General features: G+C 42.3%; 5 protein-coding genes across 8 annotated transcripts in view; 3 read left to right on the forward strand and 2 right to left on the reverse strand.

The window, feature by feature from the left end:
- The first annotated feature begins 2,990 nt into the window (after window positions 1-2,990).
- Window positions 2,991-5,875, forward strand: LOC106746994 (leucine-rich repeat-containing protein 74B-like). Its single transcript, XM_014624215.1, has 6 exons — window positions 2,991-3,005; window positions 3,224-3,457; window positions 3,651-4,076; window positions 4,243-4,750; window positions 5,120-5,524; window positions 5,645-5,875. Exons 1-6 carry the CDS (start codon window positions 2,991-2,993, stop codon window positions 5,827-5,829), a joined length of 1,773 nt encoding a protein of 590 aa, XP_014479701.1. The 3' UTR covers window positions 5,830-5,875.
- A 65-nt stretch (window positions 5,876-5,940) lies between these two features.
- LOC106746999 (ADP-ribosylation factor-like protein 2) lies at window positions 5,941-7,321 on the reverse strand. Its single transcript, XM_014624224.1, has 2 exons — window positions 7,002-7,321; window positions 5,941-6,772 (listed from the first exon to the last, which is right to left on the reverse strand). The coding sequence occupies exons 1-2, from the start codon at window positions 7,064-7,066 to the stop codon at window positions 6,283-6,285; spliced, it is 555 nt and encodes a 184-aa protein (XP_014479710.1). The 5' UTR covers window positions 7,067-7,321; the 3' UTR covers window positions 5,941-6,282.
- Window positions 7,322-7,926: 605 nt separating this feature from the next.
- On the reverse strand, window positions 7,927-9,480 carry LOC106747013 (HSPB1-associated protein 1). Of its 2 annotated transcripts, none has more exons than XM_014624244.1 (4): window positions 9,262-9,480; window positions 8,884-9,119; window positions 8,412-8,793; window positions 7,927-8,322 (listed from the first exon to the last, which is right to left on the reverse strand). In XM_014624244.1, the coding sequence occupies exons 1-4, from the start codon at window positions 9,463-9,465 to the stop codon at window positions 7,972-7,974; spliced, it is 1,173 nt and encodes a 390-aa protein (XP_014479730.1). In that variant the 5' UTR covers window positions 9,466-9,480; the 3' UTR covers window positions 7,927-7,971. The 2 variants fall into 2 exon arrangements, with proteins under 2 accessions (XP_014479730.1, XP_014479729.1); XM_014624243.1 differs by having other exon boundaries at window positions 8,884-9,167.
- Window positions 9,481-9,608: 128 nt separating this feature from the next.
- On the forward strand, window positions 9,609-10,982 carry LOC106747014 (39S ribosomal protein L9, mitochondrial). The gene is made up of 3 exons (XM_014624246.1): window positions 9,609-9,700; window positions 9,798-9,993; window positions 10,217-10,982. Exons 2-3 carry the CDS (start codon window positions 9,898-9,900, stop codon window positions 10,913-10,915), a joined length of 795 nt encoding a protein of 264 aa, XP_014479732.1. The 5' UTR covers window positions 9,609-9,700; window positions 9,798-9,897; the 3' UTR covers window positions 10,916-10,982.
- Window positions 10,932-13,827, forward strand: part of LOC106747011 — a 6,331-nt gene continuing 3,435 nt past the window's right edge. The window contains exons 1-6 of one of the 3 annotated variants that reach the window (XM_014624241.1): window positions 10,932-11,016; window positions 11,110-11,344; window positions 11,441-11,646; window positions 12,099-12,231; window positions 12,359-12,860; window positions 13,504-13,710. In XM_014624241.1, the coding sequence (XP_014479727.1) occupies window positions 11,591-11,646; window positions 12,099-12,231; window positions 12,359-12,860; window positions 13,504-13,710 (898 nt within the window). In that variant the 5' untranslated portion in view covers window positions 10,932-11,016; window positions 11,110-11,344; window positions 11,441-11,590. Of the gene's footprint in view, window positions 11,017-11,046; window positions 11,345-11,399; window positions 11,647-12,098; window positions 12,232-12,358; window positions 12,861-13,503; window positions 13,711-13,827 lie in introns of those variants that run through there. The other 2 variants (XM_014624242.1, XM_014624240.1) reach the window with 2 other exon arrangements.

Consider the following 13,827-nt stretch of genomic DNA (forward strand, 5'->3'; position numbering starts at 1 on the left):
CCCCCCTCCCTAATCCTTCTCCCGGCGTCGCCATCCCCAAGTTAGTCTTAAATTTCATATCCGTTCGTTTTATGCTCGAACTTTGTACTCGTTTGATACTCGTTTTATTGTAGCTGCGTTTGCCGCCATCGTTGAAGATTTTGCGCCGCACGGGTGACAACTGCGAGATGCATGCACGGTGCAGTCGTCGAAATGAAGCTGCGCTCCGTTAAAGCGCGGCCGAAGTGCGAATGGGAGAAAGAGAGAGAGAGTTAAAAAGAGATACAGAATGTCGCAAAAAATCTTACCACACTATTCCAATTTCCACTATTCCAATTGAAAACAAATTGTACGATATCTAATAAACACTTTATAAACGATCAAAGTGTGGCAATATTTTTTTGCGACACACTGTATATACACAGTAACGCCTGACGTATAACGTGTGTGTAAATAAATCGAGTTCGTCTTTTGGAGACGCGTCGCAATTCACGATCGTTGCAGTTAACATTGCGCAGACATCGCTCGATCGCACGTACGACGGAGGTGTGTGTATCCTGTATTATATATATAATATGTTGGGCTTCGAACGTTCCTTCAGACGATATTATTGTGATACTCATAGAAGAAGCAAGGCCGTTGCGTATAGGAATAACTATGGTACTTCGCGTGTACGTTCGCTCACGCGTCCACTCACCCGGTCGAATTTCAGCCTCGCGAGAACGAGGCACACCCGTGGATTTTCGCGCTACGAGAGGGGATCGCCGCTGCGAGAGGGTTACTGTTATTCTCCTTAATACCGCGAGCGAAACAGCTCGAGAGTAACATCACATCGTTATTTCGCGCGGTCTCGCGCGCAAATAGCACACGCCGTCGTCGGAATTGACGACGACGATGGCAAGCGATATGTGGAGCCGTTTCTCGCAACTTTTGCGATCCTCGGACGCGATGAATTGTCTGAAAATAAATGACGAAAACGCGCGTGAATTTGTGGTTGATATTACGTTGTCGCTGCGCATAAATCCGCTTCAGCTTTCGGTCTTTCATTGCAGTATTTTTCACAGTATGTTTTTATGCGCGAAATCGCGGCACATATGTCGGCACTTTGTGGTCGCGAAGATCACATTAACGGCGTAAATGGCGATCTGGAACTGCGCGTCCGAACGCAACGACGGCGAATGATGTATATAGCGAGGCTATATCGCATCGCAGAACGATGTAAATAAATTCACGTGCGTGCATTACATTCGAATCGTTCTCATCCACTTCCCCCAGTCATCGTCGACCGTCCCCCCCCNCATTTTTAAATGTGCAATTTATCTTTTCTCTTCTCCTTTGTCTTATTGTTTCTAACGACGCGATGCGCTCGCGTTGGACGCGCGTGGACTAGTTTAAACCGAGAAGCGTAGCTCGCCCTAGATAGGTGCACGTACGTACGTAGGTTTACAGCAGGAAGGAACAAATCTCTGTATAAGACAGATATACTTTTTATATTTTATAGAGAAGAATTTTTTATATATATTGTATTGTACGAATACGCGTAGAGAGAAGCGAGAGATACGGTGAATATATATATATATATATATATAAATATATATAAATATATATATAAATATATTATATATTATATATATTATTTTATATTATATATATTATGTTATATTTTTTATTTTATATCGTCTCGTATATATATATATATATATATATATATTAAAACTCGCGGATCACAAGCAATAGTTCGTACCTTTCTCTATGAATTTCGACTCTCTCTCTCTTTCTCTCTCTTTCTCTTTCCTTCTATCTCTTTCGCGCTCTCGCTCTCGCTCGCCGACACGACGAGCAAATCGACTATACGAAACGTACCTATAAATAACAATCGAACTAATGCTTCTGGTCTGATCGTCGATAGATAGATACCCGCGCGTTGTGATCACCCGTGTCCGACATCGAGAAATGTGCGAATGAATGTACATATAAATGCTCCTTTCCGCCAGCCCTGCCCCCGAAACCCGTCCCCTTTTCATCCCTCCCCCGCGTAGGTTTAAGACACGATGGAAGGTTTCAATAAAAAGTACAACCCTTCGACGTAAGACGGTGTGAGAGGATTTATTGTTGCACCCGAGCGAGCGTCGGAACCGCTGGCCGGCGCGCCGATTCAATGGCCCGTCGCGATTGTTTCATTAGGGATAATGCCGGCAGGACGATTACCATCGGAGGCGCGTCTCAGATTAACAAAGCCCCCCCGGCTGGGCCATCTCTTTGCCGCGACAACGGCACCGCGCGCTGTGTGTGAATGAACGATCCGCCGAAATTACAATACAATGGCCCAGAAGAGCCACTTGACGGATAGCCGGTGGATGAATCACACACCCCGCGACGGCCCGTGTGAAACGGGATAGTAGCAGCCGGCGATCGACCGTCCTCCTTAACGTCGAGCTACACAGGACGGCCCCTCCGGGACCGGTGATCATCTACCGTAAACGTCTAACCGTGGGCTGGCCAACGTTGTCTCGGAATCGCACAAGCGTGTCCCGTTGAAAGAAAGTGGCGGATCGCGCGGTGAGCTCCGTGCGGGATTTTTTATGAGAAGAAGCGGACGAAACTTCGCGTTCCACACGAACGATGAACATCTACGACGTTTCCGTTTTCCTTTCCCGAACATTCTTCGGCATTTCCGCGATGTAGCGTCCACCACCCTGTCATAATCGTACGCGTGAATGCGTGTTACGATAAGAGCACGCGTGTCGCACGTGTCGCCGAGAGGAGATTGCCGTTCGCTTCGCGTCCCGTGCGTCAATTTTTCGCCGAGATGCAAGGGCCGATCATCCCCTTCGAGCGAATATTTCGCGTCTGCTGCGTGCACTCGCGGCTGTTTCGCACGTCAGACTGTTGCAATTTCAGAATTCACGGTGTATTGTAATACGCCTTTTATAATATTGCGATCTTACATGAGAGTTCATTGCACGTTACATTAAATTCGCAAGTGCGATGAACATACGCAGCCTGTGAACATGGATCTCCCGCAAGTACTCAAGTGACAATTTGATTATTACATTATCCCAATTAATTAGAATGCAATTTTGTGTCCAACCATCGGGAAAAAACAGATTTTACTGAAAATATATGCACTAGAATAGCGTTGCGGGCTTTCATATATTCCGCGAAATTAAATCACGTGCAATATCGAAATAATAATAATTAAGATACACGTAAACTTATATATATCGATATAAACATTGCACAGACGCCAGAAGACATCGAGGATGTTGTCGATGCTTTTGATTATTCATACGCGGATGTTTGGGGGGATTACGACGATTATGGTATCTACATGGGAGAGGAAGAAAGAGAGGAAGAAGAAGTGACCGAGGTTGACGTAACAGAACAAATAACGAAAGTCGAAGTCGAAAAGATAGACGAATTGGTGGCTAAGGTCGAGGAAGAGGAGGAAAAACCGCGTCGCCTGATCTTGACTCCGGTAGCCTGTAGCTTAATAGAACGCAAACACGATATTTCCCGCGGCTCTTTCCACCTTACTTCTCTAATTGTCCGATCAGTACTTCATCTCGGTCTTTTTCAAATCATCGAAAATTAAGAAGCAGCGATGCGATCAAATTTCGCCTTTTCCCACGTTTCATTTCAATCGGGCACGATCCTACATATAACACAAGGTTAGGAGGAAAGTGGTCACCACCGAGTCCGAGGAGACATTGGTCACGCCGGAGGAGGAAGTATCTGTCACGAGCTATGAAACTACCACCGAGAGCTCGGTCCATCCGTGCCTGCGCGACATAGACATCAGCGACTCCAAGCTGAAACTGGTGGATCCCTACACGGTGTATCCGATCCCGCCCGATCCCGGCTTGATACCAGCTTTCTGGGTGTTGTACGATCGCCCGCCGACCTACCACGATGACTTCGGACGGAAATATTACGATGCGACGAAGCGCACCGGCGTCAGGCCGATTGAATCGTTGAGGCACATGCTCGTGACCGACGAGGTGAACTTGTGCTACTGCGGGCTCGAGTCGCGAGCGATGAAAGCGATCTGCGAGGGTCTGTCGGGCAACACCTTCGTGCGGAAAGTGGATCTCAAGGTACGTTGAGTTAACGAAAGTATTCGCGGTTTTGATCTCCTCGGGAATTTCTGCACAGTCAACCGGGAATCAACGCGGCATTCAGCGTGTTAACTCACATCGATCGGTGTCGAACGTATACCTTTTCCGCTTCCCTCTTCTTCACGGTTGCTCGTAATCATCGCAGGACAACAGGCTGTCCGAGGAAGCGTGCGGGCATTTGAACAAGATGCTGCTGGAGAACAACGCGATCACCAGCCTGTCGCTCTCGGCGTGCCGGATCGGCGCGAACGGCGCGAGGAAGTTGTACAACGCGATATCGACGAGCACGACGCTGAAGTCGCTCGACCTTAGCGACTGCGACATCGGGAACGAAGGCTTCGAACATGTCGCGTCCGCGTTGTCCGACAGTCCAGCTCTCGAGAGCGTCAATCTGTCGGGCAATCGTCTGGACGAATCGTGCGCCGAAAATCTGCGGGATATGCTGTTGCGCAACGTTCAGCTGAAGGATCTGGACCTGTCTTGGAATTCCCTGTACAGCGCCGAGACCTGGAAGGCTCTAGTGAACGGGCTCACGAAGAACGAAACGCTGCTTTCCCTGAACTTATCCTGGAACGGACTCCAGTCGGAATGCGTGCGTTATCTGTGCCAGTTGCTGTTACAGTCGCGGAACATCGAGAAGCTGAATCTCAATCGTAAGATTTGGATCCGTTTCGTCCATATTCGATTGTATTGTTCCCTTTTTTTGTTTTATTTAAACAGTGACGATATTAAAAACGTGAGCGGGAAAAATGTTAATTAATTAACATCTAATATCTAATATCTATATCTAAAGAGAAAGATCTTAAGTATTACACATCCAATTAATATTCTTCGCCCGCTTGTGCTTTTAATATTATTACTGTTCGAAAAAATATCTAATGTGGATGTTAGATCTTAGGTATTATATAATATACCGTTGATTGAAATGATATTCTCATGTATAAATGATAAATGATAAATGAAATTCTCATGTATAAAAAAAGGGTACTTTCTCTCTTCATATTTTTTCTTGCTTTCCGCAGGAAATAATCTCACAGAAGAAGACGCTGTGCACATCGCAAGCGCTCTAGCCAAAAATAATACGCTTCAAAAACTATATCTGAGTAACAATCCTTTAAAGGCGCAAGGTGCTCTAGTCTTGGTTCAAGCGATGAAACCACGGGATGTTGTTTTACGCCTCCTGGACTTGGAAAACGTTTGGGCGAAAAAGGATATTCTGCCAGAGTTGGAGAGAATCAAGGTGTTGAAACCGGGAGTCGTAGTCAGGCTGGGCGGTATTCTGAGTAATTACAAGCTTGTCGGACCGAATGAGAGGAAAATACTTCTGAAAAGAGCGAAGCACGAGGCGATGATGCCGAAAAGGAAGAAGCAACAACGGGACTTCGGCCAATTCGTGATATCGTTACAAGATAGTGATATTTTTCGACGTACGTTTGATGACTCAGTGTCTTATTATTCGTTTTTTCCCCCCAAGGGTCACGAGAAATGGATAATTACTTGTATCACGAAAAATATATTTAAGGGTTTCCTTTCTTTTCTTCTTATAGAGAGATTCAAGTCACTGATAAGGAAATTCAGGCTGAAGCTCTCGGAAACACTCGTCGAAGAGCTTATGAGGGTATTCGAGGGTAAGAAGAAAAATACTGTCGATCAACAACTATTAAAATCATGTTATTTGGAAGAGTATCCTGAAACGATATTATCAATGCTGAAGAAAAAAGGCATCAAATAGGCAGAAGAGAAATGAGAAGGGAATAGAAGTTAGCATAAAGGAAAACAAGAATTTATATAAAAAAATAAAAGGGATAAACCTCTAAAGAGATCTGCACTCAATATACCTTCCTTTCCTTAAAAGTTCTTTTAATATATAAATTGTCAAGCTTCAGAAAACGATGAAGACATACATGTCTAAAATATAATTAAAAAATTACAAAAGAGTTAATTGCATACTTGATTGTATCTAGCGATGACACAGGAACCTTCATTTTAGCCTAGCAGATGGAAAGATTCCACAGATGTACAATGCAAATGATCGCAAAAGAGATCTTAGCATCTCTATATACTGCGTTGTGTATTACTTTTGCAGTGCGAATTGTAATACTAAGTGTCATTTTTGCAGAAGTGCTTTAAATGCCGCATTTAATGAGGCAAAAAGTACTAATCGTAACAGATTCGTGAATTTAATTCAATCTATGTAGAATATTCTCGCTGCAATGTCATCCACGATCCAGTTAATACCATCCACCAGGTTCTCACCTGTCACGGCGGAACACTTGTAAATTTGCCAATGATGTGTCTTTATATTAGGTAACTCCAAAATTTCGGCTATATCGGATGCGGACAATGCACCAGGCATATCCTGTTTATTAGCGAACACCAGAAGACTCGCACCTTCCAACCTCTCCTCTTGCAACAGCTTGTACAGCTCTGTTTTGCAATCATCCAGTCTCCTTCTGTCTGCACTGTCTATTACCCAAATAAGTCCATCTGTAGACTCAAAATAATTCCTCCAATATGAACGCAATGATTTCTGCCCACCGACGTCCCATATATTGAGCTTGTATCCACGATGTTCTAACGTCTTAATATTGAAGCCAAGGGTTGGTGATATAGTGTCTATCGGTTCGCCATTGAGCCTCTTTAACACTGTCGTTTTGCCTGCATTATCCAAACCCCTGAAACAATTAAGATCCAATGTCAGTATAATTGAATGTAAAAGAGACTTTCTAAAAGAAGTAATAATAACCTGTGTATACAATAACATCACTTCTAAACGTGACGGTAATAACGTTAAATTATCTAATCTATCGCAAATTTAGTCAACGAAGAACTTATTAACCTGTCAACATGTAAACCAACCACAAACTGAATATATAAAATAGGTACACAAACGTGTATACGTACAACATTAGGATCCGCATTTCCTTCTCTTTTTGTTTCAATTTTTTCAACACCGTTAACAAGCCCATTATCTGTCGTTAATTACTTTACACAATATTCAGACCATTGGTAGGTGAATTTTGACAATTCCTTTTACGTTTGACAGATGTTTCTAACCTCTGCGCGTAGGATGAGCAATGATCGACCGATGAATCGATATTCGATTCTTTCTTTATTCTTCAATAACATAATTCATCGTCAGAGCCAAAAAACTTTTCAAAATTTTCAAAACTTTTCACATTTCCAGTTAATAAATAGAAATAAAAATTTATACAATCAACTGTTCTGTGTTACTAAAAAATAAAACAAGGTCGTCTGATCTCTCGTTGAGTCATACTACTTGAAAATAAAAGAATTCTTCGGTCTATTGATGTGAGTCGCATATATTATTAAATAATAAAAAGATATTTTAACCTGACACTCAATTGTTCTATTTAAAAATAAAATATTATTTAATTGAGTCCTATTATTTGAAAATGAAAATTTAGCTGACTTGTGTTGAGTTGTGCTACGATCTCGATTTTTCATTAAAGATGGTAGCGACTCGTAGCGGAAACTTTGGAACTATACTTTGAAATCATAGCCGATCCGGATAAATGGACTGGTTATTTTTTATTAAATCCATAATGTCCGCTAAGTCACCACTGATTTCGAAAAATCGAGATCATAGTATAAGTCAACACCGAGTCGGTCGGTTTTTAATTTGTAAGTAATACGACGCAATTGTGAGTTAGGTATACTTTATTTTCAAAATATAACCTAAGTGAAAAATCCATTTTTTTCACATATATATAAATTAAAAAAAGAAGTTTATTAGACAATTATATAAAAAAAATAATGAAAAATACAGAATAGTTGTATATAAACGTATGTAACTAAACTGGTCATTTTAATTATCATTTTTAGATATACAATGAAATAAATTGCTCTTTTATTATCCTTGTGTATTATTTAATAATAATTCTGCTGCTTTAGTAACTACATCTGGATGGCATAACGCATTGATAATAGATTCCAAGGATGTTCCAAGTGGAGGTATTGTTTTAATATCTGTCGACTGTTGAGGTAGCTTCTGAGTGGAATTACTCTTAGGAAATCTTTCCTGTTTTTCTTGAAGGAACCTTTGTAATTCACGATCTTCTAAATTATGTAATGGCCTAACATATTCAGGATACTGTGTGATTAAATCTTCCACAGTCCACGAAGAATATTTTGTTCTTTTTACAGAAGGAAATTCTGACGCATTCTCGACGTCGCTTTTGCATTCCTGAAGAGCAGCATCGATCTATCGATAAAGTAACACAGAAACTTAATTAAAGAAGTCCTCTCCGAATTTAATCAGTTATATTCGTGTATTTTAAATAGCAAAATTACCAATCCAGTGTAATAAGACACATCGCTATCTTCATCCTCAGATGCTGAATACTTCTGGCCTCCAATTGTAGCCACTGTTAATTTAACAAGAGCTTCCTTGAGCCGTGCTCTGCTATCCTCTTTCAATGGCAACCATACGTTAATACTCATACTGTGATCCAGAGACTCAACATAATGCCACCAGCCCCAAGGCACGAATAAAACATCTCCAGGCTCAAGAATTATTACTTTTGGTTTATATGGTACATCCAATACTTTCTTCTCATCCTCCTTGCTCAGACAAAAGAAATTAAATCTGCTATATACAGTTGATTCCTCATAAGGAATCCTCGTTGGTTCTAGAAAATTGCTCGAACTTGGCGGGAAAAGCAACCATTCTTTCCTGTAAGAACAGTCAGAAGGTTAAGAAAGCAATAGCAAGATAGATAACTGAAGAGAAGTGTCAGTTTGTTCTGTTGTCATCAGAACAAACCTGCCATGTATTTGAGCTACCAAATTGTAACCATAGGAATCCTGATGACAATTAGTATGAGCACCTTTGCTTCCAATCCACAGAGTTGAATCCGACCCATCCTTATCGATCCCAAACTTGCGCCAGTTCAATGAAGCCAGAATTTCTGGCTTATCGTTAAACCATTCTTGCATATACTTGTAATCAAAGTAATACCACATCTCATCCTCTGATTCTTCTTTATTCTCAGCAAACTCCTGCAATGTCATGTATTTTACAGAGCAATGTCTTTCCCATTGAGGACTCTGGAAAAGATACGACAAATCCAGTAAAGTAATCATTGTAAACAAATATATAAAAAAAATAATTTTATACATAATTTATGACAATTGTTCTTACCGTAAGTCTGGCATTATAACCAACTCGAAACGGCAGTTTTATATTTCCCAATTTATCAGCGAACTCCGAGAAATCCCATTCGAGCAGTTTCCACTCGTGCGAACCGTCGGGGTCTTGCAACATGTTTTGAAATAATAAAGGTTCTTGCAGATGTGCGAGAGCATCCTTGAGAATCTCTTTTAACAACGGTTCAGGGCTGTTCATATTTAATTAACAATACGAATAATGCGTTTTATTATTCGCTTGATCTCCTCGAATTTTTAATTTACTTGATGCTTACTAAACGTTAAATAAATAGACGCTGACATATCTGCGTAAATTGTGTCAGTCACCTCCTGCGAGGTTATGTTAACGTGTACGGCATGTGTGCCTGGTCGAGATCGTAGTAATCCAACAAACGTATGACTTTTGTCAATTAAACTCTTATTCAGCGTCGGCTGTAAGTAGATGTGGGGATTTATTGCAGAAGCTAATTATACAATTGATCGCAAGCGATATAATTAACGATAATTAATGTACCTCTTTTCTGTCAACAGTGAACCTAACCTCTCTTCGAATTATTTCGTTGACTGTTACGCACCGCTGAAAAAAACTTTACTATCGTTTGGAGCATTTTAAAGGGAAAAGTAAACGAATATGTTAAAGTGTCCGAGATTATTTGTAAATCACATAAAGGCGTTAGCAACGCCTTCTCTGCTTGACACAGCGGATTCATTATCGCAACAAACTCGAGTAAGTCATTTAAATTTCTACTAATTCTTATTTTTTTATTAAACATACGATTAAAACTGTGAAGGGATTCGCTGCGTACTTATAAGCATCTTGTGATTTCTACAGAGCTTTGATAGGCCCTCCTTATGTGTGTAAATAAATTTATTTGGTCCTTTGTACAATTGCTTGTAATTTATACTAAATATATATTTTCACACTATACTCATACATAATGTTCTTACAGAATACTTTCATTCTTAAAAGAAGGTATCCTATAAGGCTCTACAAAAAGAATCAAAAGCGTCATAACTTCAAGAGAAGGGACTTCATTTACGACCTTGTTGAGGATACAAATATAAGAAAGAAGGAGCCAGTCAAAATGATTTTGACGCAGTACGTAAAAGGACTTGGTAATGCGGGAACCCAAGTATCAATGTCTCCAGGCTTGGCGTATTATCAGCTCTTGCTGCCACGATTGGCGGATTACGCCACTCCCGAGAACATTGAGAGATACACGAAGTTGGCGAAGGATTTGGGAGACCGGACGCCGTTCAGCTCTGCTACTGTCGAGAACATGATAAAATACTTGTCGGAGATGCGACTAATAGTGGAAGTATCAAAGGAAATACCCTGGACATTAGAGAAGTGGCACATAAAGGCAAACTTTCGTAAATCCGGTATCCATGCTCCGGAAGAGACTATAACGATGCCCGAGAGACCGATATCCGGGCCAAATCCGGATTTAGAGGGGAAGGAGTTTTACGTGACACTTACGATTAATAATCGCGAGCAAGCGAAGGTGAGATGTTGTCTACACCATTGGTCACCGATCCTACAGATACAGGACATGGAACTTTTGAGCACACCGGGCGAACCGATATTCTCCGAGGACAAGCCAATCTTAGACTCCATGCCAGCCTTTCGGGTAGAGAAGAAGACGTGAACGTAGAATTTGTTGTATATTACGTTGTAAAGAGAAATAAATAAACCTAACGAAGGATACGTGTGAACCTGCCTGATCTCTACGATTACTTTGAATTCCACGTAATTATCACGATTTAATTACCACGACATTGTTTCATATATGCGTAGCAACGCTTTTTCGCACAGTTTATTGATTGGTCGATTGATTCACAGGTAATACCGCAGGAATGTGAAACACATTCGTCAGATTACATGTAAATGGAACGTCAATCAATAATTACCGATGATTTTAAGTTAGAGACGATAAAAAGTCCACAATCGTTCTACGCGTCTCGAGGAAGGCCACGTTGAGGAGCGTTAAGATATCGAGACGGTTTCACGAAAATCGCCTGATAAGACCGGATTATACCACCGACAAGCAAATTGCATCGCGTTCGAACTATATGAAGTAAATATCAAAATATACATATACTCGCACGCGTGACTATATGTGCCCTTTCTAGGATCAATAATTTGACTGTGCTATACCTTCACTATGTACCAGATCAGCAGGAGAACATGTCAGTTACTAGAAACTGATAACCTGGAAATCCTATTATGAAATCGTAAAGAGGGAAAGAGACAGAGATATAAAGAAAGAGAGAGAGAGAGAGAGAGAGAGTTGTAGGATATCTCACATACATGATATCCGAATATGACTGAAAGGTTTTTTACATGGGATGAGATCACAGAAGGATTAATCCTATTGAGGTAATAATTGACAGATTCGCAAAATTCGCGGGAATTTTTTAATCTACTTTTGCTCAAAATCATCGTCCAGACTTTTCTGCTACTTCTTATCTGTTCCTCCGTACGTAAATTTGTTTCTTTAATGCGATGCAATTTAATATCTTACGCAGTGCTCGCGATAAAAAAAAAAGTACCAGCTCAACCCGGCGACCTGGTGATGCGTATTTTTATATATCGACGCAAATGTATTATCGAATCGTTGATGCGAGCATCGGTTTAATTAATTCGATCAAATGCACCAAGATAATGTTAATTAATATAAAATAAGAATTCGCGAGTCACACACATACACACACACGCGCGCGCGCGCGCGCGCACACACACACACACACACACACACACACACACACACACACACACACACACACACACACACTTTACCCGTGCGAAATTCAGTTTGCATTTTTATGCAGCGTGACGAAGACGGAAGATGAGCAGGCCAAAAGACGAAAGAAACAAACCGTCGCTGTCGAAACACCGGCGGTTTACTGTCCGCACGCGTACTTGATCCTGAATTTCAAGGAAACGTTGAACGACAAAGAAAAGGTGAAGAATCTCATACAGAGGAGCCGTGAGCCGTCCGAACTCTTTCATAGCGATTAAAATAGAAAAAAAAACAAACAGAAAAAGGTAAAAAGAGAGAATATAGTGAACTACACGCCCGCTTTCGCAGATCAAATTCCGGAGGTGTTATCTGAGGAAGGTACCGCCGACCGAAGTGGACGTGATTATCCTTCAAGACATAAAGGACGTCGTGCTGGCTCTGCTAATTTCGCCCGTCAGCGTTCAGTTCATCAACTTCCTGCACTTGCCGATCGTCGACCGCTTCCTGCGGGCGCTGATAATCTACTTCCAGCATTACGTGGACATATACGAGGATCTCGTGCAGGAGCGAGCGGCCACCATGAAGAAGGCGCCGAATCCGTTGGCGCGCGGCCACCGGACCCGCTACGCCGAGCAGATGCGAGCCCTCCGCTGCGTGCTGGGTAGAGAGTACATGGACCTGATATTGGGTTGTCAGGATGGGCCGCAGTACCATCACATGATGACCAGGAAGAAGCGGGCGATCACGCAGTCGCAGGGCGAGAAAGACTTGAGGATCTTCGAGGCGCTTATAAGCGTGGCTCATCGCGTCGTGTGGATAGCGTTACACCGCAAACACCACACCTTGATCGGTGAAGTCCGTTCTACAATGTCCGTAAAAGTACGGCCGTGAGTCTGCAAGACGCGGTTGTAAGAAGCCGTTCCGGCATGGTAAGCCGTAACGAGGTGTTAATGAAATCAAAATCGCTTATATTCCTTCACGGTCTTATGTTACAGCCTATCATGCCAGAACGGGACCCTTGTATATATACGGGGGAGGGGGTGTCCCTGATCGACATGGACAAACTTCGCGAGGGTATATATAAACCGCACTTTATATGAACGTGGTCTACAATGAGCGGTAGGAGTATGTTTACAAGAAGTAAGAAATTGACCAATCATAATCGATTATTCTCCTTACATTCGAATATGATCCGTCAATTTCTTATTCTCACTTCTTACTAACATACTGCCCATTGTAGACTACGCTGCAAACTTGTAGCCACACTCCTACAGACATTGCAGAATGGAATTTCCAATCTTACATTACGGCCACACCGGGAGAAGCCGGTTAGAACCGCGTTTCCCCGACTTACAGCCCTACTCTACACGGACATTGTAGAAAAATCTCGCGATTGCTTCCTCCCGTGAAGGGATCACACGAGAGGAACAGCGTGTATCTGCGCACCTGGGGGAGTAGTGAAGTACACTCACGAGGTATCTTCTCTTTCGCAGAGGTGGAACTGCACAGGCTATTTCGCACCGATGCGTACAACACCGCGTACAGGCAAAGTGGCGGTGAAGTCGTCCGGGATATGCTGGAGAACGACATTCGGGTGCTGCAGGGGCCCAAGGTGACGCTGAAGAGGAAGTTGCTGAGGAACAGCCCGCTGTCGCACGAAACGATACACACGGACTGCGGCTACCACCTCCTGTCGTTAGGTGTGCTACTCACCCGTTAGTCTGTCGCAAAAACTTCCGGATGCCTCCGGATGTGTTAGGGTAGATACAGAGAGCTGTATGTGCTGAATCGTTAGCGAGAGTAACCCCCCCCCCCCC

This window comes from Dinoponera quadriceps, unplaced genomic scaffold (genome assembly GCF_001313825.1).
Source record: "Dinoponera quadriceps isolate SergipeBrazil2010 unplaced genomic scaffold, ASM131382v1 scaffold2088, whole genome shotgun sequence".
Lineage (NCBI taxonomy): Eukaryota > Metazoa > Arthropoda > Insecta > Hymenoptera > Formicidae > Dinoponera > Dinoponera quadriceps.